The sequence below is a fragment of the Apiospora aurea genome (genome assembly GCF_038362705.1).
Source record: "Apiospora aurea strain CBS 24483 chromosome Unknown utg000002l_segment0_segment0, whole genome shotgun sequence".
NCBI lineage: Eukaryota > Fungi > Ascomycota > Sordariomycetes > Amphisphaeriales > Apiosporaceae > Apiospora > Apiospora aurea.
Genome location: NW_027117389.1, coordinates 905636 through 931772, shown reverse-complemented (window position 1 = coordinate 931772; position 26137 = coordinate 905636). Strand labels below are relative to the sequence as shown.

Here is a 26137-nt window from a genome sequence, read left to right as displayed (position 1 = left end):
TACTGCTATGAAAATGAACATGATGTAGCCCTCTGCGACTCCCTGGCCTGACCTCTATCATGTGCAAATCCCGAGGCGAAAGTGATGAGAGTCGGTAGAACGACGCGTAGTCGCTTATTAGAGTGCTTACGACCGGGTCACTCAGATAGGAGGCAGCCTGGTACCCAGGACATCCACTACCGACATGACCGGTTCGCACCTAAAGGGATCCGACTCATTCGATCCGAGGGGGTTTGCATATACGTGTTGTTGACATGTTGTAGCTGAGCCCCGACGAAGGACGCGTGTGCCAAACAAGAAGGAATCACCATGTGGAAAGGTCATCCTGGGCCTTTGGATTTGTGAAGCTGGGCAGGTGCTTACGTAGGAAGATAATACGAGAGCTCCCCTATTCCCGGCCATCGCAACCTACCTATATATGCGCCTCTACAGTGCCGAGCGAGAATCCAGTGGAACGGGTAGAGCTGGTAGCATCGTAGCCCATGAAAGCGAGATGCCCGTCTCTTCGTTGGCTCTCTGCGATACGCGACGCGCAACAGAACTCGCTAGCCTCACCCGCGTCGCCATCGCAGGGTATCCGAAGGTTGATAGTCACAGCATTGCCGACAGGGGAAGTGAAGATGCTGCGGAGCTAGCTCGCACATGCCAATGTCGTATCCAAGGAACTCGCCATGCGGTCAATCGGTGGTGTAATCATCGGGTGTTGTATTGGCCATATGTCCATGCAATTTCATCCCGCTCATTAGGCTATCTCATAATCATAAATACCAACAACACAATAACCAACCACCCTTCTCACATGTCGGCCTCTTCCTAGCTAGGTATATACTCTCCACTTTCACTCCCCATCATTTTCCAACCGCTACCCATCGAGCCGTCTTCTTCCGAATCAGAGCAGCTTCTTCTCCAACTTCTTAAACATCCCCGTAACCCCCTCTCGAGCCGATCCGCATTCTGCCCCAACTTGCTCCGCTCCTCTCCCGACCGCGGCCGGTAGCTGCCACTGCTATCATGCTTGTGGTGGATGGCCTCCTGCTCCGTCGGACGGTACACTTGCGAGTGGATCGAGTAGTCCGGCGCCCCTCCCCCCGCCGAGGGCTGGCTCGTGTGCGTGTAGTTGTAGTTGGCGTACCCGCCCGGCGGGGGCGGGGGTGACGACAGACTCGCCGGCGTGCTCGTCGAGGCGGGAGGGCCCGAGAAGGAAGGGGGCGGGGAGGCGCGAAGCCGGGCGAGCCGGGGTACGCACCGTAGGGGCTCGGGCTCGGGAGGCCAGGCGAGGCGAGGCCGTACTGTTGCGGGTGCTGCTGGGCTGCCGACGTCACGGGCATGGTCGCGCTACGGTGCAGCGCACCGAACTGCGAGGGCGGAAAACCGGGGCTCCCGACGGCGCTGGGTGGGAAGCCGGGGCTCATAGGGCCCGTCGCGGTAGGTGGGAATCCAGGGGTCACGGGCCCCGTGGCAGTAGGGTGGTGACCACCGAAACCGGGACTCATAGGTCCTCCAACGCCAATGCTGTAAGTAGGGCTCATGGGACCGCCCCCGCTGAAGCCCGGCGTATAGGGCACTGATTGCGGCTGGTGGTCTCGTGCCACGGCCGCATGTAAAGGATCCAGACCGTCATCCTCAGGCGGCGGCGGCGTCTTCTCGCGGTGCCGGATCTGTTCTGGCGCTGCGGGCGCGGCTGGGTTGTAAGCCATGGGCTTGAAGCTTCCCACTGAATCTGGTGTGTTGCTGCTGCCATGGACGGCCGATACGGGCGGCGGATCGAAGGTCGGGACGCTCATCCCTTGTTGCTGAGGGGTCGACCTGTTGGTGCCCCTTTCTGGCGCCGGTGCCTGTACGGGACCCCCGTCCCCGCGCCGAATCTCGGGGGCTCTGAGATGACGGCGTTCTCGAGCTTGTGGACCAGGGGGTTCACCGGGTCATGGTGCGGCGAAGGGTACTGCTGGCGCTGCTGCTGCTGCTGTTGAGGTGGTGGAGCGGGCTCGTCCAGGACTACGACCTGGTGCCCCGGCAGCACGCGCCGGATGCCGTTGACGAACTGCAGGGCGTCGTTCTGCGTCCAGAAGTAGATGTCGAGCGAGTGCAGCTTGTAGTGGTATTTGTTCTGGTTGTACGGGTCGTATGTCGGCAGGTGCCATTGCGACTGGTCGGGCACGCCGTCCCCGACTGTGATGTTTACTAGGCATTGTTGTTTGTAGGAGTATTTGAGGTGGGCATGATCTAAGTCTGTACAGACACAAGGAGAACATGTATGTCAGCAATGAGGCTCCAGGACAGGTAAAGCAGTAGCTTGAAGTATATAAGGCCATATTCCTCGATAAGAGGGATGGGCACTCTATGCTTCACTCCCCGTGCAGCAGCTCAGACTGGAGCAGGAGAGACGGCCGAGAGACAGGGGAGTGGAGAAGAGCTTACACCCATCGAAGGCATCTTGGTCGTCTTCGCCGGGCTGGTTGGCAACCTCAATGCGCGCCCGTCGGTCATTCGCATTCTCAAACAGGTAGACATACGATCCCTTGTCGAAGCGGTGGTGGGGAGGCTTCGCCGTCGGCGGGCCGTAGAAGTAATGGATGTCCCCGAAACTATATTACCAAGAGGCATTGTCGCATTAGCCACAATATCCGGAACGTCACGTAGAGCTTCAGGCTCTCTCCCTAACCACTCCCCGTGCAGTGTGGTGAGACTCACAGGGTCGCAACGTTCTCTTCGCCGGGCCGGACAGCCATGATGGCAACAATGTGGATTGGGAGGTCCGCAGACGTAACTCGTTCACTAAACGGGGGGTATCTTGAGATGCAGCAATATGTATGTATGTAGCTCGAAGCCGATCAACAGCTATCCACGAAATGACCAAAGCAGAGAAAAATGAGAGAAAAAGAGAAGTTGGATTATGCGACCGCGACAGGAGCTACGAGAAGTTCTTACCACATACATTTGATCTACCTACCTACGGCGTTGGGCAATGAGCCGCCCTCCCAGTAATTTTGGTACGTACGACAATGTCGCCAATCCCCAGCCCAACAACACCAAGAGCGTTGCCAGCGCTTAACGGCCCTCTCAGAGGCGACTTACATCGTCGCAGTGGGGTTACAGTGACAGCTCCCACGAGCCAGTCAGAGCCCGAGTTCTGCAGGTTGCAAGGGTGCAGTAGCTTCTGGGCTCGAGGTGTTTCCCCGCTAAGATCAATCAGGCCCCGCCACCAATGGCTCGGTTAGTGTGGCCTTGGATCGGAGCCAGCAGTTTTTCCGCCGCTGGGAAATTCTTGGGGCGCCGTGGAATTCGAAGTACGCTGGCGATAGCTTCGAGGGCCGGATAGCATTTTCGATCCTCCCTGCCGACGAAAAAGAGGTCAATCCCCGACGGACCGAGTCTACGCAGCACCTCTGCACAGTACGCAATCCATCCATCGAAAAACCGACCGCATCGCCCTTGTCAATCGCTGACTGCTCTTGCAGATACTTTCGACGTACCCTGTCGATCTTGCGAATCGGCACTCCGACAACACAAAACACGCCCACGCCGGGCCTTCCCAACACAACCCGTCAAAATGGGTCTCCCGCACATCGCCAACCTGTGCAGCCACCTGCAAAACGCCAGCAAAGCCCGCCTCGGCCTGACCTCCGCTCCGCACACCAAATACAACCTCGCCCTCCTCCTGTCCATGCAAAAAGCCGGCTTCCTCTCCTTCGTCACGCGCGGCGGCGCCCAGCCCCCGGACCCGACGACCCTGTCGACGTACGAGCCCGAGCCGCTCACGTCCGCCAACGTGGCGCGGCAGCGGCTCTGGGTCGGGCTCAAGTACAGCGACAACGCGCCCGTCCTGCGCAAGATGCAGGCCATCTCCACCCCAAGCGCGCCGTCACCATGAAGCTGCCCGACCTCGAGCGCGTCGCCCGCGGCTGGGACACCAACGGCCGCGTCAACGTCCGCGGCCTCAACATGGGCGAGTGCATGTTCCTCAGCACCTCCAAGGGCGTCATGGAGGTGCGCGAGGCCGTCGAGCGCAAGATGGGCGGACTGGTCCTGTGCCGGGCCGGGCCGTAAGGTGAAGGAGCTGCAAGAGTAATGGATGGACGGCGATATGGTGCTTACGAGGCACGAGAGTTGCGAACTCAGGGGAGAGGGGGAGAGGACTGGCCAGGTCGCGTTTTGAGAATGGCGGGACAGGCCTTGCGTGTTTACTGGGACACCTCTTCAAGTACCAGGAGCTGGATGGGGACAGGCATATGCGTTCCCCGTAGCGCGCCTAACAGACGACCTATCATGGAACCAGCCATGCCAGAGAGGGCAGGATGGACGAGGGTGTATGATATCTCGTGCTTGCTGAACCGGAACCAGGTCAAGCAAGAGATTCCTGGTCGATTCAGCCAACCATCGCCCGGGGTAGAGGCATCGTCTAAGCGAGGAGGAATCTTAGAGAACAAGCTGTAACAATTACTGTATCAAGTGCAAACTTACATGTACATCGTACGAAATCAATCAAAGAGAGAAAAAATCCCCCTTAATCGTTCCCACACTCCCCACGCATATATTGAAGCATACCGCCATGAAAACCTTACTCAAAAGATATATATGACAATGCACTTGTATCTGTCTCCGCGAGAAGAATATATCCATTCTGACTAAACTATGCTATGCTAATACAACCCCCTCATGATTTTTACTATGCTACTCTCCGCATCGCCTTTTGGGGGACCAAAGCATCTTCCCCGGTGTGGCGAGCTATGCGCTCCTCTCTTGTATGAACAGTGGCTTCTTTACAAAGTTCCCTAATCGTTTCATTCACTATTCCCCATCACCCAGCCACCGTCCCCTTTCGTCTAGAAAACAAAACAAAAAACAACAAACCCCCTATTTGCTCGGAAGAAGATGTGTGTAAAGGTATCATCTGCGCCTTCGCCGTACACGAAACGCCGGGAAGAAAAAAATAAGGAACCCTCAATAAAAAGGTGGGTTGTGGACCGTGTATAGGACAGTCCACGGAGAAAAAGACAAATGACATGTATCAATACACCCCCCGACCTGCGCCTAGAAGTGTCCGCTAAAACCATGCGGCAACCGTCTTGACCTCGTTAACATTGCTTGCTTGCTAGTACGCTTCTTGCTAGTACGTCTCTTGCTCTTCGGCAGCGGCCGAAACTCCCTCGGTCTTGGCCGGGGTAATCTCAGCAGCCGGGGCAAGCGTGGTGCTGTCCTCGGACTTGGAAGCAGGAGCCTCTTGGACAACATCCTCAACATCCTTCACTTCCTGAGGGTTCGCCGATACGGCGGGGGCGGTGGTGCCGTTGGCACCGTTCGTCAGCTTCGTCAGTCCAGCCGTCTCCTTCGACTCCTGCGCCTCCTTGTCTGATGCCGCTGCTGTCGCTGCCTCGACAACCGCCTCCACTGCCTGCGGCTCCGATTTCTCTACGACAGGAGTGACAGCAGTGTCCTTCGACACAGCGGCTGCTTCAATAGCAGTCTCAGCGCTCGCTGCCTGAGCAGCCACAGGAGCAACCTCCTTCGCCGAGGGTTGCTGGGCTTTGGCTGCGGACGCCTTCGCTGCTGCCGGCTTCTTGGAGGCCGGGCTGCCCTTGGCCTTGGTCGATTCCGTGAGCTTGGCGGTCGCTCTCTTGGCGTGTGAATCGCCATCCTTCGCGGCAGATGACTTCTTGGAGCTCGGCACGTTGTGCTTCTTAGGCGGCGTTATCGGGGCCTTCTCTGCCACCTTGCTCTTACTGGCTTGGGTGGGTCGCATCATCCGCTCCAGGAAACTCTCGTCGATGTGGGCCTCCTTCTTGGCCACAGGGTGGTCCTTAGCCATGGGCTTGGGGGAGGTCCGATGCTGGGGCGCGGCCGGTTGATGGTCGAGCTCTGGCGCTTCAGGGTCTTGGGGGCGGCCGTGGTGGTTGCCGTGGCACTGTTTCTGCTGCGAGGGACGCGGCTCGGCGCCGTGGTTGGGAGCAAGGTGGTTGCCAGATGTCCGGGACAGAGTCTGGCGTGCAGGAGCTGCAGCTGGGGCCTGAGCGCCAGTCTTCTGGGCAGATGCAGCCGTGTGCGTCGTGAGGCTGGCTGGGAGTTTGGCAGGCCGGGTGGGAGACTTGACCTTGGGCTTGGCAAACCCGGTGACAGAAGGGGGTGAGAGATCCAGCGCAGCAGGCTTCTTTGTTGGGAAGGTAGACTTTTGAGGAGTGGTAGGCTTAGCACTGCTTCCTCGGACCGATGAGCCCTTGGCCTTGTCTGTTTTGGGTGCATGGGCAGCCTCTGGTGACTTGGGACCTTTGGAAGCCGCCCTTCCAGTAGTAGAGATTGGCGATATTTTGGCCTTGCTCGTGGGTGATCCGTTCTTGGCTGCGCCATTCGTTGCCGGCTTCGAAGCTTCGTTATTCTGTGCAGCAGTTGCGGTGGTTGGATCGCCAGGTGTGAGCTTGGTCTTGGACTCTTCCTCGTCGGTGATCTTGTCCGGATTCGAGTTGGGGATAATCTCTGGAGTGCGTGGTCCTCTCATCTTAGGGGAGAACCTGCTGGGAGGAGTTGTCTGTAGGGGAGACGACTCGGGGATTGGCTCATTGGCCAGATTCGTCTTGAATGCGGCTACGTTCTGAGCCATGCTGTCGGCGAAAACGTCGCTCTTTTCCGAGACGGCAGCTGGCGTGGTAGATTCCGTCTCGTTGCTGGGCCTCCGGCTAGATAACGACACGGATTCACGGCTGGGATCGCGTTGTAAACCGATGCGACCGTCCTTTTCAATGGCTACAAAGTTCATCCGTACTTTGGAGAGAGGCCGGGGAGACTGTGAGGGCGTGGGGGAGTTGCCTGGAGGCGAGCGTTCTTGGTTAGCGACGGAAAAGCAAAACAGCAGTGCGAAGTGTGGGCTGGCAGTTTTCTTGGGATTGACGCAAAGGTGACGTTTGGGAGAGTCTACTCGGTTAAGTAGCTCCCAAGATCCTGCCTAGCAAGAGTGTGCACCAAACCGCAATCTTCCCAACAACAGACAACGGTGCCGTTGCAGTAGAAGAAATGCGCATTCGGAAGATCAAAGCGACAATGTTTCGGAGGTCTGTAGGTGTAGGGCAAAGGGGGCAGATTGGATTCAGAGAAGGTGCTGGCGCATCCACCTCCTAAGGAAGTAGGTATGCATGTGTTGGATGTCTTGAGGGCAGACTCACCAAGTTTTACGCTGCCAGGAGCACTGCCGGGAGGAGATCGCCCCCGATCGGGCGGACTGTCGCCGCCCTTCTGCTCAAACATGGCACGAAGATTCTTAACGCCCGACATGTTTGCGTTTGAAGCAGGAGCTGCCTGGACACGCCCTTTTCTTCTTTCTTGTCGGCCGTTTGCCTGGAGGGTTTGGTCTTGGGTGGGCGGAATGCGCTTAGTCCTTCAAGGAGGAGCGGGAAAGTGCAGACCGCAAAGTGTATATTTCCTTTGCTGGATCAGGTGTAAAACACGGTCCGAGGTATTGCTCGTCGTCACCGAGGGAAAGAGCAAGTCGCGCGAAGCGATCTCACATACATTCCCTCCAATTCGAGTGTTGAACGCCCCAGAAGAGGAATCTGGAGGTGGTTAGGTTTTCTTTTTTCTGAACGTCCGACGGGAGTCTGTGGTGTGTGTGTGTGTTGGTTGAAGAACAGCTGTCGTGTCTTGTCGTCGTGCTCGGCCCAATTACACGCGCGCTGGGTTGTCCAGTCAGGTCGAATCAGAAGATGGGATGAATGGGCGTTTCCTTCTGGCGGATTATTGGGAACCTCGGAGTTGGGAAGCTCAGGCCAGGCAAAGGGTGTACCGTGTGGCAGGCGAAGCTAGGTTGCTTTAGTGGTCGATCCGAGGAGTGGACTCAGGCTGTGAGACAATGTGGCAGTTGATGATGGATGACAGGCCAGGAGAGATGAGAACATTGAATGGCGCGAAAAATTAGGAAAGGAGAAGCGCCCAAAAGGTCAGATTGCGCCTTTGTTGACGGGATGTGTATGGTATTATCTCTCTTGCACAGGACAGTACACATAGGTGTTCAATTATGCTTGCTACGTCGTCCGTCCGACGAGGGAATCAAACTGGCCCCATCCCAGAATCCAGCGAAGTGGGATGTCTCCCAATTCGGGTCCCTTAAAATTAGGGGAGACATTTTCATGGGGGGTCGAGCTAGCGCTGCTAAACTATCGAGTTCAGGGGCTTGCAGGATCCGGCCGCGTCCATTGGTTGGACTGGATGGGCGAGAACGATTTAGCGTGTATTGGGACTTGTGAAACTCTCGACGACTCAAAACACGAGGAGGGTAAGTGAAAACAAGAGTGGCCCGTCGGCCGCAAAACGTGTGTCAGGAGCTTCTGACTGGCGGTTGTGACCGTGAGTCTGCGCCTGCGACTGGCCAGGAGTTTGCATCTGATGATTGTGTGTTTTTGTTTTGGGCACCTACAGTAAGGACCTAAGGTAATAGGCACCTAATAGACTCCAGGCCAATGGCGATGGCGCCTATTCTGGCCATTCGACATTGCATCAGAGGCGCGCCCCGACGCCGTGCAGCCGAAACCGAAGCTGTCAGCCAGTCAGGTCAATCTGCATCTGCAGCAACAAACATCAATGATCAACACCAGCAACAACAACCGCAACCACAACAACCCGACGAATAAAGCATGTGCCATGCCGTAGGTAGGTATTGGCATGGGCGTGATAGTATCTCAGCCCAGCCCTTTTTTCCCCGGATTGCCATCGAGAAAGAGGGCTGACGGATTGAGTGATTGACCACTGCTCGGGACATGTCAGACGGTGGACATGGAGTCACTGGACCCATGTACGCTGCAAGCCTATGGCATAATATGGATTTGGATGCAGACAGGTGTCGATGCATCAAGATGGCCGTACATCAGACGGCAAGACCTAGATCCAACGCAATCTTCATTTCTTATTTTTCCCTATCTAGGTAGCTTCCCTTGCCCCTGCCGGGCGAGGCCGCAAGGGCTTCTGCTGGCCTCGCTTCTGCTGGCCTCGGGGCGCGGCCGGTCATTACTAGTAAGATCGCAGCCCACGCTGCCACGAGGCGGCCGACAGAAGGTTTCCAGAATGCAATCCCCTATTTTGCCCTGGGCCCCCCGAGTTTCACATCTTCTCCAGTCTTTTCGTCTGCTGCTCTCGGTGTTGTCCGTTCAACGATCAACACAATTCCGCAATGCCCCTCCTGCGTTTTACAAATTGCCCGCCTGGGCCTGAGAATCAAGCTGCGACTTGTCACAGCAGGGTCACAATCGCCGAAGGGCAAGCGGCGGAGAGGGCGGCGGCCAGTGTGCAAGTAAGTGTTGAGCACATCTTCCTTTGCACTAAAGCTCTTACACGCACAATTTACACCCCCTGCATTTCCAAGGACCCGAGGACCCAAGGACCCTAGAACCTGAAGCTACGCCCAGGGGAAATTTCTCCGACTCCGGCAAGTTCAAAGCTCGTCCCCTGCGTTTGGGTAATTCCACCCTAGAATCGACAGCTCTGGTGCAGGTGGCATGGCAGGGAAGCAGCTGAAGATCTCGATTCTGGCTGAAATTCGGCATGGCCCATGAGGTCATTTCGATTGGCGTGAATGAACACATGGCAGTATCGTTTTCTACCATTTCCCTCTTGCAACTTGCTGAGGTTCATGATGTACTTAGCGGCCTACCGGAACGACCACGCGGTTTGGCGTACCAATTTCGCGCTTCTAGCTGGCAACCAGCCGAAATTGAAAGCTGGTAGTCAATTTAACTTCAGCAGCCAGTCTGGCAGGCAGTCATATGACCGCGTACTCTTGTACCTACTGCTTGCTGTACGCAAATAAACCAGACACGACGGGCAGACTGGGGAAATGCAGGTGATTCCCTAGGCAACTAAGGCACAAATCCAGTTATGTATTCGTATTCAATCAGTTTGCCGCCAGAACAGCGCCATCAGCCCATCGCAAACCTGGACTCACTAACATGACGCTGCACCATGTTGGAGAACATTGAGCACTATTGACGGTGGGTTATGTAATATGCATGCTTCGAGTCGGGCCACTGCACTGCAGGCACCCCACTAAGGTTAGTGACTCCAAACTTAGCAAAACCGCAGCGCCGACACAGGAGCTTTGCTGGGTGGGATTTTTTCTCCTGGTCGTGGTGAGAGCTTCACTGCTTGTCCCGCCTTGGAACCAATCTCGCCCATCCGTCTTTTACGACAGCAATCGACCCGTGAAAATGGCCTCCCGCGTTCTCAGAATCGGTAAGTTGTAACCAATATACCTCCCTTTGCAGTTTTGGTTGTCTTAAATCACTTTATCCTGCTGCCATCTTGACACGTCTTTCCAAAACCACTTTATTCCGACGTTGCGACTGACTTTCCGTGTGTGTGGGACAGGTCTTATCCCCGGTGATGGCATCGGCAAGGAGGTGATCCCGGCCGGCCGGCGCCTGCTCGAGGCCCTGCCCTCCTCGCTGGGCCTGCGCTTCGACTTCGTGGACCTGCACGCCGGCTTCGAGACGTTCGAGAAGACGGGCGCGGCCCTGCCCGACAAGACGGTCGACATCTTGAAGCACGAGTGCGACGGCGCCCTCTTCGGCGCCGTCTCCTCGCCCTCGACCGCCGTCAAGGGCTACTCGAGCCCCATCGTCGCCCTGCGCAAGAAGCTCGACCTCTACGCCAACGTCCGCCCCGTCAAGACCGTCGTCACCGCGCCCAAGCCCATCGACATGGTCATCGTGCGCGAGAACACCGAGGACCTCTACGTCAAGGACGAGCGCACCTTTGACGCCCCCGACGGCTCCGGCAAGGTCGCCGAGGCCATCAAGCGCATCTCCCAGAAGGCCTCGTCCCGCATCGCCACCATGGCCGGCGACATCGCCCTGCGCCGCGACAAGATCCGCGCCGCCGGCGCCCCCAGCATCCACAAGTCGCCCCTCGTCACCATCACGCACAAGAGCAACGTGCTGTCCCAAACCGACGGCCTCTTCCGCAGCACCGCGCGCGAGGCCCTGGCCGCGCCCCAGTTCGCCGGCAAGCTCGAGGTCGAGGAGCAGATCGTCGACAGCATGGTGTACAAGCTGTTCCGGCAGCCCGAGGCCTACGACGTCATCGTCGCGCCCAACCTGTACGGCGACATCCTGTCCGACGGCGCCGCCGCCCTCGTCGGCTCCCTGGGCCTCGTCCCCTCCGCCAACGTCGGCGAGGGCTTCGCCATCGGCGAGCCCTGCCACGGCTCCGCCCCCGACATCATGGGCATGGGCATCGCCAACCCCATCGCCACCCTCCGCAGTACCGCCCTCATGCTCGAGTTCCTCGGCGCCGAGGAGGCCGCGGCCAAGATCTACGCCGCCGTCGACGGCAACCTGTCCGAGGGCAAGCTGCTCAGCCCCGACCTCGGCGGCACCGCCAAGACCGAGGAGGTCGTCCAGGACATCCTCAAGAGGCTGTAAGGGTTGCCTGTCGATGCAACTAACTGACTGACTGAATGAATGACTGGACATGCGATGCGCAACGAATACCGAGACGACAAAATAGGACGGGCAAAATTTTGTAGATAAAACTTGGAATGTGTCTATAGAGAAAATGTAACAAATATTCGGCGTTGTGTATAGTTCAATTGTTCTATGTTCCCAATCTTGGGTTTTCTAGACATGATATACTCTCATATGGAGCTTCATACGTGGAGTCTTCTGAGGTTCATCCACCTACCGTGAGGTAACGTATGGACTGAAGAGTAACAATGGGTTCGGATATCGGAAATAGAATGCAAATATTCGCTGCTATTCACGAGGTACGATGAAGCAACGTTGCTTCCAAGATTTCGTGGTGTAGAACAAGGTATAAATTCCCAGTACCAATTATATCCCCCCCAAAACGCCACCCATGCAAAGGTTATTTACAGTCGTCTATCCCGATCGCCATACCATCATGGACTACGCTGATTCTAGTGGCTCTTCTTCGACTTCTTGGCCTTCTTGGCCTTCTTGTCACCGAACTCCTCCTCGTAGATCTCAGCGGCAGAAGGTCCATCCTTTCTCTTCGCCTTGGAGGACTTCACGCTCACCACCGGATTCGACTGGCCACGCTTCGTGGCGGTAGCCACCTGCTTCTCAGCCTCATCCCAACCAGGCGCTGAATCTTCGATTTCGTAGCTGGAGCAGAAGATGTTAGTCGCCTGTGGGTAGATATGTGCATACCAGGGGGTTGCTTTCGCAGCTACTTACTTGTTGAGTGGCAGAGAGTCAATGAGCTCCCTCTGCTGTTGCTTCATAGCTCTTGTGGTTTCATCACCAGCCTCTTCCAGTTCTTCATCCAGAGACTTCTCCAGGGGGTTGAATCGAACATCGATCTTGTCGTCGTGAGCGCTATCTGCATTCGCAGCACTGACGCCCATCGAGTTCGCCTGAGGCATATCAGCCTCGACTGCACCAGCGACAAGCTTCTGGAAGTAGGTCATCATCTTGCGCATGATCTTAATGAGCATGGCCATCACTTGGGATACCTGGAGCTTCAGCTCCTGGGCCACATCCTCAACATCCTTCCGCTGCAGGCCAACAGCCATCAGGATAGCTTGTTGTACGCCTCCCAGGTTCACGTGGCTCTTTATCCGGCCGGTGAAGTAGAGAGTCGCAATCGTTGGCAGGAGATCCATGATCACATGCCAGTCAAGCAGACCGCTAGCATATGAGTCAAGACGTTTCAGGTCGAAGGGCGCTACGTACAACGGTCAGTTACATAAAATAAGAGAGCATGAGTGAGCGGTGATATCTTACAGAGATGATTGTCCAAATCCGATTTGGTAAAAGCCCGCGGCACGATGGTTGGGTCGAGTTGAGCTCCTGCACTGGCGGATTCGTCAATGACAAGCGACAGCACACTTGGGTAAGATCGGAAGTTGTATGAAAGCAAGGTCATAAATCGGTTCTGGAAGTCCTTGGCAAAGGCGCCCAGCCACGACCTATCATCGGCGTTCTCGAGAGTTCGCAGCATGATGCATGTATTTTCACCAGTGAGGTCGTTGGATGTCTGCCTCAAGTAAACCGGGACGAACTTGGATCGCTTCCAGAACTTGAGCAGTTCGTGCGTAAGACCGTAGCTCACACCCACGTAGTCCAGAGCTGGATTGCGACGCTCTTCCAGCTTCGAGAACAAGGGCGGCATTTTGCTGATGTCTCGAACCTTGATATCGTCGTCAAGGAGGTTGGCATTGACAAGCTCTGCTGCCGTGGTTCGCTCCATCGTTTCCTCCATCGCAACATCACCGTCTTCAGACAAGTTCATGAACTTGCCCTCATAGTAGTTGACCAGCAGCTCAAGTGCCCTCGAGCCGTATCCCATTGACGCGTAATCGGGCGACGCTGCAATTCTCACGATTCGAGCACCCGAAAGACTTGCGAAATTCTCATCCTGGAACTGCCGACTCAAAGTCCACGGGATCAAATCACCCGCAGCTTGCGTGCCCCTGCTAAGACTGTTCAAGACGCTCTCGCGGCTAATCTTTCCTTCGAGTGCAACCTGAATGACCACCAGTGGCTCGGGCAACTGGTTGGCTTTAGTAATCGGAGCAGTCAGTACGAATAGCTCGTGAGAAGGCGCGTCGCTCATGAGTTGCAGATCGTCGGGACTGTTTTTGTAATGCGACGCAACGTATAAGGACACCATTTGCTGCAGGAACTTCTCAGAAACTTTGTGGAAACTGAAAAGGGTATCTCTGTTGACATATAACAGCTGGCATTGTGCTGGGTCGGGACAGCCGGTGATGTTGATTTTCGTGCGAGGAAGTGTCGCGTCGAGGCAGAGAAGCGTGTTCAGCCACTTTTCTGTCGGGTCTCCTTGGGCGTAACGGATAGGGGTCGCTAGGGTGATTTCCCTCAACGATCTTCCTCCAATGGCCTCTTGATGCTCGCTCTTAGAGGCCTTGCCACTGGATCGGTCCGCAACTTCAGTGCTGCTAGAGGTGGCCACAGCTCTCGATTGCTCTCGGAGCTGCTTGATCAGTTTCAGGGACAAAGATCGGCCGGTTCCCTCGTAGCCATTGATCGTAGAAGCCATGAACACCAAGTAAGGACCCATAAGTTTCCTGACCACCGGCAAAGGGATGGCTGCAGCCTCATCGATTACCAAGAGCTCGGCTTGTCCCAAAACGTGAGCATCTTGCGGTCGGATGTACTGGATAGTCTGGCGGTGTTGCCGGAAGATGTTGACACGGACAATTGCCTTGTTGAAATCGGGGTTGGTACTTTGCATGATGGAGTAGTCGGAGTGCTCGCCGTATCCAAGAGCGTCGAAACCCTTGAAAATGAACTGGAAGAGGGTCTTCAAGTTTTCCGGGGATGGGGAAGTTATGAAGATGTTGGAATAGCCGTACGCGATGGCGGAGGCGATTGCGATACCCATGGCAGCGGACTTTCCACGACCTCTGGCGGCTGTCAGGGTAACAGTCTCGCGGAGTGTCTTCGAGTTCGCGGCCTCGACGAAAGTCAGAAGGGCTTTCGCTTGGTCCACCGTCTTGGCCAACTTGACAAGAGGACCCAATACCATGCCCTCTTGGTGCTGTTCCTTGATAGCGTCAAGCTCCAACTCTGTCTCCGTCTTGGGCTGGTCCAGATCGGGCGGTGGCAGAGGCTTGACGCCTTTGCCGCCGGAAATGGGAAGGACGTTGAGTTCGTCATCGATGACTAGGCAGGATTCGCAGTCGCCAAGCGACAAGAGAAAACGTTCATTGAATCGCGCAACGACATCCTGGTGAGCCTCGGTACGGTACTTGTTATGGACATCCATAGACAAGTTATACAGTTGTCGCAAACTGGTCATGCCCTTCAGAAGCAGAACCACCAAACCACCACCTTCGACAGTTTCGATGGTCTTGGCCAACAGATTAGGTGTGATACCCTCGAAGTCTTGCAGCACAACCATTCCGAATGTTTGACCGAGAATCTTGTCGGAGTCCTTATAGTATCGGTATGAAATATCGTTGAGGGTGACGAAGAGCTCGAAGGGGTCTTCGGCGTTGGCTTCCCGGACGCCTCGCTTGATGTCCTTCTTGATCTTGGACTCGCGCTTCTGTCGGTGACTCGTGAAGCCAAGCAGCTTCTTTTGGTATGCCCAGAGAACGCTCTTGTTGGTCTTCAAGTCCATCGAGGACATGATATAGTGGAGGTGGACCAGGCATTCCTTGGAATGGTCTCCGACGACGACGAAGAAGGAACGCTTCTTTTCCTGCAGGCCATTGCGAATGAGCGCGGGGATGCGCGAATCTCTGTGTGCGAATTGCCATCAGTATTGCCAGCTACTATATGCTATGCTTGGGAGCTTGCAAGCGATAGGGATTGCGCCGGGAATGTACTTACACAGCTTTGCGTCCCATGATGGCGATTGGGTGTGCTGAAGGTCAAATGCGCATTCAATCGGTCGGCCACTCGCGATCTTTTAGCCCAGCAGACAGCTGCGCGCCGAGCCCCCCAAGTCCAAAACTTTTTTGCGGAGCCTGGGATTCTGCCAGGGCGGTGAAACTAAGCAGGCAGCTCCAACAGCTCATGGTGGGGTAGCTAAGCCATAGACTCACACCTAACATTGAGCCACCCCACCATGAATGCCCTCTCGCTCAGTTACTAAGTACTGATTGGCTTAATCCATCTGGAGCAGGCCAAATAGGGGAGAGCTTCCAAGCTCTGATTGGTTCTTATCTAGGCCTGCGAAGAGAGCTTTACCACAGCGTGGGCAATGCCCATATCAGTGGCTTGTCTCTAATACAACTGTGACGGATGATCCGAGACTTCCCATCCAAGTAATACCTCCCGGGCACTGATTTCCAAAGTTGATTATCCCCTTATGGCGACAGCGATGCTTTCAACTGGTTCTCAATCTGTCCGATTAGGCATTGCATCCATTCCAGGACAGCTTAGGTAGTATGTTCGAATAAATTCCTAGCCATCATATCCAGTAGAATAAACATTTTACTAATAGTATAGACAATCATTAGTCCATACAGTACGGCATAAACGGTGGTCTTTCATGGAACGTAATGCCAAAAGCAGCGTTCTCGCCATCAAGGGGATAACGATATGAAAGATAAGTGCTGTGATGGTGGAATGATCTGAGGTTGACCTAGACTGGAGCTCACCTGCTCCTGCCAGTCCTGTTTACAAGTCCAAAGGGAATTCCGGCAGCTTCTATTAGTTTTGCATCCGCTGGTGCAGCCCACTACAACTTTTCTGCCATTGTGCGCATCCAACTTGAGCACCTATGTCGACTTCTTTCCTGGTCAAGCATCATTGACTTGTGGGCTCGTCCCTGTGTTCAATTATTTCCTAAGCCCTCTGATTTGGAAGCCTTTTGGGGTTTGTTTGGTTCTATTGGACTGCCACTTTGGGCACCCTAACACCGTCACCGGGTGTTTGATCTGTGGCCAAATCTTGTATTCAAGGTGTTTTCAGGTAAACAACTGCCATCTGAAAGTAAGAATGCCCCTAGAGACCACGCCTTGTTCACCAAGTTGATAGGATTGGTTAATGATCTTTCAGTATCTCAGGTTCTTTCATTGCCGTCTCCTGCCTCCTCAGACAGCATTGCCTGCCCCAACATTCATCTACACGTGCTGCATTACCTTTCAACAAATATGGCTATCAAGTCAAAGCTCCGCAGCCGGAAGAAGACTGCTGCCGAGCGTGTCGATCCATGCGCCCTCGTCTACCGGATGCGTGGAGGTCAGTACCGTGGCACATTCGGTCAGAAGTCCAAGGTAGCTGGCCTGAAGGCTCGGCCCCACAAAGCTGTAGCAGCACGAAAACCATCGCCACCACGGAGCTTAGCCGAGAAGCAGGCGATCATCGACGAGTTCAAGAAGAACACACTTGAGCAGCTCCAGTCGCCGTTGTTCCAGATCCCACCCGAGATCCGCAACAAGATCTACGAGTACTGCGCCGACGTCTGCATGCGCCAAGACAGCGTCAACTACCTCTTCACCAGTCCTCCCACCTGGGGCACCTGCAAGTACCCGGCCCTTCTGCAGTCCTGCAAGCGCATCGCCCAAGAATCCCATGCGATCATCCTCTCGTCCCAGGTCGAGATCCGCGCCACGCGGCTGGGCATGTTTTACAAGACCGTGGGCCCCTTCATCCCGGTCAACATTCGCCACGTTCACGTGTTCCACCACGAGTTGGTCAACCCGTACCTCTTGACCACCAGTCTGGAGTGCATGCTTCGTGGCGCCAACAACATCGAGACAGCGAAGCTCACGACCTACACCCGCAACATGCACGAGGTCACGGGCGAGTACCACTGGGAGCGGCCCAAGAACCTGAAGAAGGAGCAGTATGGCGAGGACGGCGGTGAGACCTATCAGATCAAGAATTCACATCCAGTCGACCTCATTGCCGCCGTCTCTTGCTGGCACGACCGGGCGGCTCTCCGGGGCTTCCACCTGCCCGTCAACCAGTACCCGCACCATAAGTGGATGGTGGTCCAGTTCGAGGACAAGTCGCACCGGGTTCGCTCCTTCGACAACGCGCTGAACCTGGCTATCCGACGACAGGACGAGTGGCGCTGTGTTTACCGCTCGGAGAAGCTCGAAAAGCTCTTTACCGAAACCGTGAAGCGCGAGGCGGAGATTGTGGCCAAATCAGAGAATCCCGAGTTGATGTTCAGATGAGTAGCAACATCGGCATAGGTGAAATGGAGGCTTTCATTGTTGGACATATAGAGACGTAGGAAGATGAGCAAATCATAGGTGTCTTACTGGCTGATGGATTGAGCTGGTATTTTACACATGCCAGTCCACTAGAGTTGATACCAGTATGGCTTGTACAGCAGAACTTTGTTGACACCTGACCCTGACCACCATAGTTGCAGTAGGTAGATCACTGGTACTGGTGAATGGATAGAGATCATTCATGTTCAGTAAATACGAGACACTGGAAACACCAATACAGCCATTTACTGGGACACATCTCGTGATTCTCCGTACGAGACACTGCTGGAGTAAGGCATAACCCCTATCCATGCTACACCACCTGGACACTGCCCTGAAAAGATGCAGAGTCTATATTCATTGATTCCCATCATTCCACCAACCTCACCAGGTGAAAACACGCACATTCACACAACTAAACTTGTGGTCCATTGCTACAGTCATTATGTGTAATCCCTTGACAAGACTGATAGTGTATCGTCATTGCGGCAGAGCATGAACGCAAACTGGAAAGGTGAACAATGTTTCCCGCCAAACAATGCCTCCCGCCACATGGGCTTGACACGACACAGCTTGCTCACCTAGAATTAATGTTGATGACAAGAACCGCTTCGCGCGGCGATGAGCGTCAATGACAACCCTGACTCTACTGACTTGTCCATAATGGTCTGAGAACATGGATGTTTTTGACCTTCTAGAAGCTTAGACGCCGTTTAGTTGTTTGTCGCTGGATGAAGGCTGTATCTACGCTGGACAAGGGTGGACGTGGACATGCTGAAATGTGAATCGTTGTGACTGTAACCTTCCTTGTTTCCCTGGCATTGTTGTCAACTTGGTCCAAAATTTCAGGGTCGTGTAAGTGTCCATCATCCATGACTGTGACTCAACACCAGATGCCTGTATAGTAATTTATAGTTTACCAACACTATCTAGTCCAAGCTGGATGTCTATATAAGCTGTATTATATCGTCCCCTCGTGGCAAGAAAGGCATAGGGAGCCAATGTACAGGACCAAATCCATAATACTTTATTTACTCATATGTACTACTCCGCCTGAGACGGATACAAGCACAAATATAATAACACAGTTAGAACCAGGCAGAGTGTAAGCGATGACAACGACGCCAATGAGCTTGCGTATGACGTCCAACACTCTGCGCACAAACCCCTGAAATGGGGGTGTGCCAAACGGACACTCATAACCGGATCTACATGATAATACACCATGTCAAGATACAGTGACGAGCAAGTGAATAGACTGTCTAGCTGTATTCAATACTGGCAAGCATTCAATGTCGCCGAGTCCATCCAATAATCACCAGATGTATTCAATAGAATCTTGTATTCACTGTGTCGCCGACCCTATTTAAGTTTCTCGAATTCCTCCCCAGATTCCGAATCTCTTCCCACTTTCACATCTTTCCATACCATCTGGATTCTTGAGCCTGGAATCACGCACAGTCGCCCTCATTGAACGCACAGTCGTCCACGTTAAACGCACCATCGTCCTTGAAAAACGCACAGTCGTCCCAAGAAACCGAGGTAAAAACGCCCATATCGCCACCCGCGCCGCTACACGACGGTACTAACAAAAACGCACCTCAGACCATGCCTGACCGACGCCGCGGACAGGGTGCTAGCACCGCACCTGTCGCCGAAGGTGAAGCTTCCCGGGCCACCGGATCGGGAACCCAGGCTTCCGGATCCGGAACTCAGCCTGCCGCTGCCGCTGCCGCGCCCGCGCCCGCCCAGGGCATGACCTCTGCCGAGCTGGATTTCTATCCGATGCGCGTCTACCAGCGCCGCCGTCGTGCTCGAGGAGTCATGGAACGCCGACTCGCTGCTTCGGCGAAATTCATGGCACTGTCGGCGGCCAAGCAGGCCCTTGTCCGCTCTGAGGTCGAGGAGATGATCCGGGAGAACATGTAAGTCAAGCACTCACCCGTATACCCACAGTATCGCCGAACAATTATACGGGTACTTCGGCGTTATTTGTCATGCCTCTATCATTGTATCCCCTTTTGCACTGTTCTATATACTGACCAGTTTCCCTCGGCGCTATCTAGCATCGACTTCATGGCCAACACTCCCCCTCGCACGCTTTATCCCTACGAGGGGGCCGTACAGAATGTGATCGCCCAGACAATCGAGTGGAACCCGAACATCTGCGGCGCATACAACGCAGCCGACTGGCCTGCTGGTTTGGAGGAGGAGGGTAATGCGATGGAGGTAGAGTCCGATGGGGATTATAACCCTGGCGGTCGGTAATTGTCCGCAAAAAGCATCTTCAGCAGCTTGTGATGAGCCTATCGCCATGGAGATGGGGTGTTATCATTGAGAATCAGATACACCAAGGCAGATAGGTGGCATACTTCAGGAAGGGTATATTGATGCCAATACACAGTGGCTGCATGAGCACCAGTTGATACGAGGACAATATAAGCGTGTCTACCTACTCTAAACTTTGTGAAATCGTCCGAGAGTCTTTTATCGCCCTAACAGTAACTTCCAGACATTATACCTGAGTAAGTTCCGCGAAAATACAGCATACAGAGCTACAGAACGCATTTGAGCGCGATGATGATAGTAAAAACGGACGCAGACCGGATTTGACCGCGAGAGCGACAGGAAGAACGGTCATGGAATGAGTATCGCGGTCAAATCCGTCCGGGAAAGGACGGACTGCCATTCGCGAATATACTCGGGCAATGGTATCGCGGACGCCGACAGGCTGGCGATGCTTACAAGTCGGGCCATGAGCAGAACAACAACAGCCTGCAGCTGCTCCAACTTGGATTCTTCTGACAGGCAGTATGTCTGGAGTCTGTGAATCTGCCAGCAGGGCCTGACAGGGTAGTACAGGATACGCCCCGTCCGGTTAACGTGTTTGCGAACCTTGGATCTTGACTGTTTAGGACGGGTAGGGTCTCAATGACCAAGATTATCTTTACATGATACGGACCAACCACCGTCTGTGTCACTCCAGGTGCGGAACGTCTGTCCCATGAATGCTGACCGTCGTGCTGGTGCTGAGGTCGAGATCTGCCAGTTCCTTCCATCAGGCCTCCTCCAACATCGAAATAACGAGGGACTCATTGCCCCTCCTTGTTCACTTAGATCTGTGATATGGCGCGCAATCACTCCTATGGGGCGACAGTCCCGTTGTGGGCACCAGAAATCCATTGTTCCGCCCTCCAATTGGGATTCTGGCTGGCCCCTGCCCGCGAAGCGATCCGGCCAGCTGGTGCGCTTTCCCCCAGTATGTTGGCCATTCTCTGGGTTGAGGTCGGTCTTTTGGCCACTCAAGGGTATCCCTGCCCGCCAGCAGCAGAAGCTGTATTCTTCCAGGTCAGGGCCTCAGAAGGGACAGTGACAACATCAAAATCAACTGAACAGTCGTTAACCTGCGTCGTTCGCTGATATCACGAAGGCCACAGTTACCCTTCACACCTGCTCACTGCCATCGATTTTGCTGCTGCTTCTATGCCAAGCTATCTGTAGGGCTCACTGACCATGCCCTCCAGTCACGGACCAAAAAATGAACATGATACGGGCAAGCACCATTGATCTTCTCGGCGCTGGACTGATGGGTACCTACTCGGGCAAGGAAGCTACAGAGGGTGCAGCCAATCAACGTGATGCCGAAATGATTTCTCATCGTTACTTGTGCCGGGCCATCTTGGCAATGGGCAGTAGCTGCAGCTGAGCAATATTGCTAGTCACGGTTGGCTGGACGGATGCAGGATCCGCATCTGCAAGTGCGAATGTGTCACAGTACCTGGCAGAAGGTTCAATGTGAGGATGCTGCGGCGGGCCAGAGTGTCATCGTTTTGGTGGAAGGCACAGCCCGGCGTGGTCTGCTGCAACATCACTTTGCATCAAGTCTGAGAAGGAGCAATGGGTACCCGCTCAGCAGTGCCAATATGGAATCCAACATGGCAGGAACCGGTTCAATTGGCCTTGTCATCAAGTCAGCAAGCAATTTGAGGCCTGAACCATCTATGTGGGCAAGTCCGAGGATAAAAGCCGCCTGCCCTCATTCCGCCTCCTGCACTTCTCCTCCTTCAACACCACAACCACAACCACTGCACCACCAAGTCTTTCGACACCCCTCACGATCAATCGTTCAAACATCCCAGTGTTTCAAACACCAGACCTCTCCCTTCCATCCACTCAGCCTTCCCAGCTCCCAAGCACCGCCAACATGCACTTCTTCACTGTCGTTACCTTCCTCTCCACTCTCGCCGGCCTTGCCATGGCCTCGCCCGTCCCCGAGGATGTGCCCGACACCACCCCTGGTCCTGCCGGTACCCATATCTTCAAGTACTGCACCGACGCGGATTTCGCCGGCAATTGCAACTTCGATGATTCCGACAGCATGAACCATTGTGGTAAGCTACCGTGTCCCGCTCTTGTGTCCTTTTGCCTGTAGCATTCCCCCGCGTGCTGACAACACTGCGTCTCTGCGTTTGGTCCAACAGAGACCTCGTCCTTCAAGTACATCGAGTCGCTGAAGGTCTACAAGGGCTACAAGTGTACCATCTACATGAAGTAAGTGGCATGTTCCGATTATCTTTTCTCGCCACTCGTCTCACTGGAAGGCGGAATATGATATCCCATGATACTGACATGTCTCAATCTTTACTGCATAGGCAAAAGGGCTGTACCGGCGACTCCCGAACCTACACTGAGGGTGAGGTCCCCAACATTCCCGACATGTTCAGAGACTTCAAGTCCTACAAGTGCGTCTCAGCCTAGGCTGGGAGCATTGCAACAACACACAGCAATCTCAATAGTGGTCAATAAGGGAACAGATGTGCTGGGAAACAGAACATAGCAGTGGGAATCTGTCCCGAGACACCAAGCAGTGGCATACATGGATGGGAGATAGTGACTGAATTGATGCAGTAACTTGGTACTTCTCTTCTCAAATGTGAATGAGGTCTGTTCAGTGTGTGGGATACTGCACGCAGCTTGCTATGCGATCAGTGAAAGCATACATCTTCACAGCAGGAACCACGGAAACCTAGTGAGCCCAGCGGGCATTATCTGTCTTTGTTTTGGGAATATGGTACAAAGATGGACAAAGGAGGAAACAGTCAATCTGTCTAGACTGAGTGACCTCAAGGGGGCAGAGCTTACACGTTGTTAACGAGCTGGTCCTTAACCTCTTTGAGAACCTTGGCCTTCTGCTCTGCGTTGAGGCTGGAGAGCTGGGGTGTCGTAGCCAAGAAGTCGGCGACATACGGCTCGCACTTCTTGATGCGTGCCCATCGGCGCTGCGAGCGGTAATCCAGCTCGCCGCTGGTCACATTGCCTTGATTGTTGGACATGGTGTGTGATGATGATGTCGAGAGGTGGGTTATTCCGAGGGTGTCTTGGCTCGGGGGTGGTTATGGGAGAGAGAGATGGTTTGGGAGATCTGACCGTTGGGAATTCGTGCTGGTTATATAGGGATCGTCCGGTGGTGAATGCATCTCGGTCTCCTGTATTGAATGGAATATGGTTTCGTAATTGAATGCTGGCCCGTTTCTTGCGGTGACTATAACAGAAATCGTTCGGAATAGCATCTAATGTCGATTCTCCCTTTTTTTATAGGCGCCACGGGCCGGTCGTGAATTTAATACCCAGTATTGAATATAGTGAAGTTTCGTGTATTGAATGATATTCAATCTCTTGAGGCGTTTATATTAGAAGTGGTTTCGGTATCGTGGCTAAATATGAAGAAACCTTACCTTAAGAGACCTTTGCTCACGAGATTCCATGTCTGATACTGCGTGCGTCTCGGTGTTTCCACTACGGGGCTGTCGGCCAGCGGTGATAGAAGCGTTGAAGTTGGAAAGGGTGTGGTATCTTTGGTGCTGCCGTGTAGGTGCCTGTGAAACTGACGATGTGCCTCAGTGTTTCCCATACCAATAAGGCATGAACCAAGTACAAGTAAAAGCGGACACCAGTCTACTGTCTACTCACTCGCCCTTCACTTCGTCTCCGTCAGGCATGTCTAGGTATTGTGCTACTGTGCGACCTTCACCACCATGCCCATATCAAGGTGTTGAGCAGTGCTGGACAATAGCCATGAGGACTGGGCCTAGGTAGTACACTTATAGTAGATATCATAAGAGTATTCTATTACTCATGGGAGTTGTTTGGCTCCCAGTCATCTCCGCCGTGGCAACCAATTTGCCTGGGCCCTCTGAGCGTGATAGAAGTCCAGCCAACAGCACAATCCAATAAAGAAACCAACACCACTTTAGGTACTGGGTGACTCTGCCGGGGGTCCCCTCTGTGACGAAGTTCTTGATGCAGTAGTAGTCCTCTTTCTCGGCGGCGTCCTTGATGTGGTGGTGGTCCTCTTGCTCGGCGGGGATGCAAGATTGTGGGTGAAGATTGCGGGTAATCGCTCGGGGAATCCTCCTGGAAAACACCTTTATCTATGCTACTATCTCTTGTTTTTCAGGATATTCAATTGTTAGGTATCTGGCAAAGCAGCACAGTCTATACGATTGCTTGATGATTGCCGATTGATAATGTCCCGCAATCTGCTTGTCAATCACGACTTTGGGCGGCCAGCAGTAGTGTTCTAAAGTGACCTCCCTGCATGAGGCGGGAGAGCGAAATGGCTGACGGCCACATCTACTGGGTCAACCGATTCTACATTTGCTGGCGGAATTTCGTTTTGATCCTGAGGCGCTGAGATATCTCACGGCCTTCTTGGTGATGAGGCCCTCGCTTCGGAAGGTTCAGCCGGTCCAAAGCTATCAGATTCTGGAGATGGTATGTAACAAGGGAGATCTTTCACCGTGTAATGACATGGGTCCAGCGCTGGGGGGCCGTCGTCTGTCAAGTAGCAGCAATCAGTACAGAGGATAAGGCAAGACCGAGTACAGCTCAGGCTTCGACAAAATATTCTACATGGCGCGGAGGTCTGACTAGGCCTTAATAGGATGCCAGTAGCCCTAGCCTCATGGTAGCCCAATGGACCAAGATCGTCTAAGCAGGGGACGGACAGAGAGGGGCGCATGTCTCAAAACAATGGTATGTACCGTAGCAGCGGTGATGTTCCCTCTGGGATTTTATTAAGTAAGGATTGGTTGATTATGATTAAACACTCATTGAACACTTGTGTGTGTTTGTGTGCGTGTATTTCACAAACGACACATGGTTATCCAAAAGGATTATTTTTCTTTTGCCCCTTTTCATTTGCTTTTCGACCCAGACCGGCACGGCAGGCCAGCAGAAGCGAGTGGCACTCAAAACCGAGCAAACTCAACACACACATGGACTCCAAAAAGAAGTTAGATGGCCATGACCTCCCTTCGCGGGCTTCTGTCATGTCTGCCACCCGTCCTTGTCGAGGAGTGGCCTCATCCGCATACGTCTCCCACACGCCCGTACGGCAGACAACCATTTCCAGTCGATGAGGCGGGGTATACCCGGATAGAGGCAGCATGGCTGCGCACGCTCAGCACATGTTTTGGCTCCCCTTTTCCACAAGGGATTGTTAGTCTCGTAACCATTATCCTCTTTCAGGGCTGTGTATGACGCGGAAAGAAGGATTACGTACGCAGCACTTCCACGCGGTCGGCTGGGCCGGGTTGACCCATCCGCAGCCGTAAGTGGCGGTCGAAGGACACTTTGGGGGTTGTGGCTTCTTATTTTTATTCTTGTTGTTGACGTTCACAGTCACGGTGACGGTCTAGTTATGGATTTGGGCATTAATTGTCATCTCTCGTTTCTTTCCGGTTGCGCACCTGAGCTGATTCGAAGTTGCATGTTATAAGGGAGGCAATAGGACTCACAATACAAATGTTCACATTGGTGTTACTCTTGGGAGGCTTCTTCTCGTCGACCGCATCGGTTCGCTCAAGGAGAGAACGGCCCATCGGCGGCGGAGTATCAGGGCTCGGAACATCAGGGGCCGGAACATCAGGAGACGGAGGGGTCGAGGGCACATCAGGCGCAGGGGCCGGGGCCCCAGTATCAGGGGCATCAGGACCCGCAGGCGCAGGGGCCGGGGCGGCGATGGCAGTGGCGGCCAAGCTGGCGATGGCAAGCAGGTGAGTCAACTGCATGTTGATGGACTTTTTGATGGACTTTGAGTGTTCGAGTTGGAGTCTCGTGTAGATAATATTGTAGGGCTCTGTGTGTTGCTGTGTTGCTGTGTTGCTGTGCTGGCTTGGAGAGAATAATCTGGACTTCGAGCGGGCTATCTGCCATAGATTTATACACGTCGGCCCGCTCATATGCCCACATATTCCCAACTCGAAACTTACCTACCAGGCCGGCTCAACTGCAGAGTCAACAAACACCATACAAGGTAGCTCCGGACTCTAACGTTCAGAGTGCGCCAACCACGCTGTGCACGCAGTGGGAGCTAAACTGATGCGTATTACGCATAGGCAGAAGAACAGTTGCATGTTCGTGGTTTCCTCATCATTGCCTCAATGAACACGATCGACAACATCACATAGGACAACGGCGGCTTAGCACACCCATTTCCCC

At 54.1% G+C, this 26137-nt stretch overlaps 9 protein-coding genes across 9 annotated transcripts; 4 read left to right on the top strand and 5 right to left on the bottom strand.

Moving 5' to 3' along the window:
* Positions 1–914: 914 nt before the first annotated feature.
* PG986_002689 (uncharacterized protein) lies at positions 915–2729 on the bottom strand (the record flags this gene model as incomplete). The annotated part of the gene is made up of 4 exons (XM_066838911.1): positions 915–1714; positions 1807–2181; positions 2419–2585; positions 2692–2729. 4 exons carry the CDS (start codon positions 2727–2729, stop codon positions 915–917), a joined length of 1380 nt encoding a protein of 459 aa, XP_066703975.1.
* Positions 2730–3550: 821 nt separating this feature from the next.
* Positions 3551–4047, top strand: PG986_002688 (mitochondrial 37S ribosomal uS8m domain-containing protein; the record flags this gene model as incomplete). The annotated part of the gene is made up of 2 exons (XM_066838910.1): positions 3551–3790; positions 3856–4047. 2 exons carry the CDS (start codon positions 3551–3553, stop codon positions 4045–4047), a joined length of 432 nt encoding a protein of 143 aa, XP_066703974.1.
* A 1060-nt stretch (positions 4048–5107) lies between these two features.
* On the bottom strand, positions 5108–7260 carry PG986_002687 (uncharacterized protein; the record flags this gene model as incomplete). The annotated part of the gene is made up of 2 exons (XM_066838909.1): positions 5108–6798; positions 7152–7260. The coding sequence occupies 2 exons, from the start codon at positions 7258–7260 to the stop codon at positions 5108–5110; spliced, it is 1800 nt and encodes a 599-aa protein (XP_066703973.1).
* Positions 7261–10181: 2921 nt separating this feature from the next.
* On the top strand, positions 10182–11396 carry PG986_002686 (uncharacterized protein; the record flags this gene model as incomplete). Its single annotated transcript, XM_066838908.1, has 2 exons — positions 10182–10206; positions 10342–11396. 2 exons carry the CDS (start codon positions 10182–10184, stop codon positions 11394–11396), a joined length of 1080 nt encoding a protein of 359 aa, XP_066703972.1.
* A 494-nt stretch (positions 11397–11890) lies between these two features.
* PG986_002685 (GNAT acetyltransferase 2 domain-containing protein) lies at positions 11891–15313 on the bottom strand (the record flags this gene model as incomplete). Its single annotated transcript, XM_066838907.1, has 4 exons — positions 11891–12098; positions 12171–12660; positions 12720–15205; positions 15297–15313. 4 exons carry the CDS (start codon positions 15311–15313, stop codon positions 11891–11893), a joined length of 3201 nt encoding a protein of 1066 aa, XP_066703971.1.
* Positions 15314–16564: 1251 nt separating this feature from the next.
* Positions 16565–17596, top strand: PG986_002684 (uncharacterized protein; the record flags this gene model as incomplete). Its single annotated transcript, XM_066838906.1, has 1 exon — positions 16565–17596. One exon carries the CDS (start codon positions 16565–16567, stop codon positions 17594–17596), a length of 1032 nt encoding a protein of 343 aa, XP_066703970.1.
* A 1647-nt stretch (positions 17597–19243) lies between these two features.
* Positions 19244–19903, top strand: PG986_002683 (uncharacterized protein; the record flags this gene model as incomplete). Its single annotated transcript, XM_066838905.1, has 2 exons — positions 19244–19560; positions 19702–19903. The coding sequence occupies 2 exons, from the start codon at positions 19244–19246 to the stop codon at positions 19901–19903; spliced, it is 519 nt and encodes a 172-aa protein (XP_066703969.1).
* A 1858-nt stretch (positions 19904–21761) lies between these two features.
* PG986_002682 (uncharacterized protein) lies at positions 21762–22968 on the bottom strand (the record flags this gene model as incomplete). The annotated part of the gene is made up of 3 exons (XM_066838904.1): positions 21762–22031; positions 22418–22529; positions 22778–22968. The coding sequence occupies 3 exons, from the start codon at positions 22966–22968 to the stop codon at positions 21762–21764; spliced, it is 573 nt and encodes a 190-aa protein (XP_066703968.1).
* Positions 22969–25350: 2382 nt separating this feature from the next.
* Positions 25351–25707, bottom strand: PG986_002681 (uncharacterized protein; the record flags this gene model as incomplete). Its single annotated transcript, XM_066838903.1, has 1 exon — positions 25351–25707. The coding sequence occupies one exon, from the start codon at positions 25705–25707 to the stop codon at positions 25351–25353; it is 357 nt and encodes a 118-aa protein (XP_066703967.1).
* Between the last annotated feature and the right edge of the window lie 430 nt (positions 25708–26137).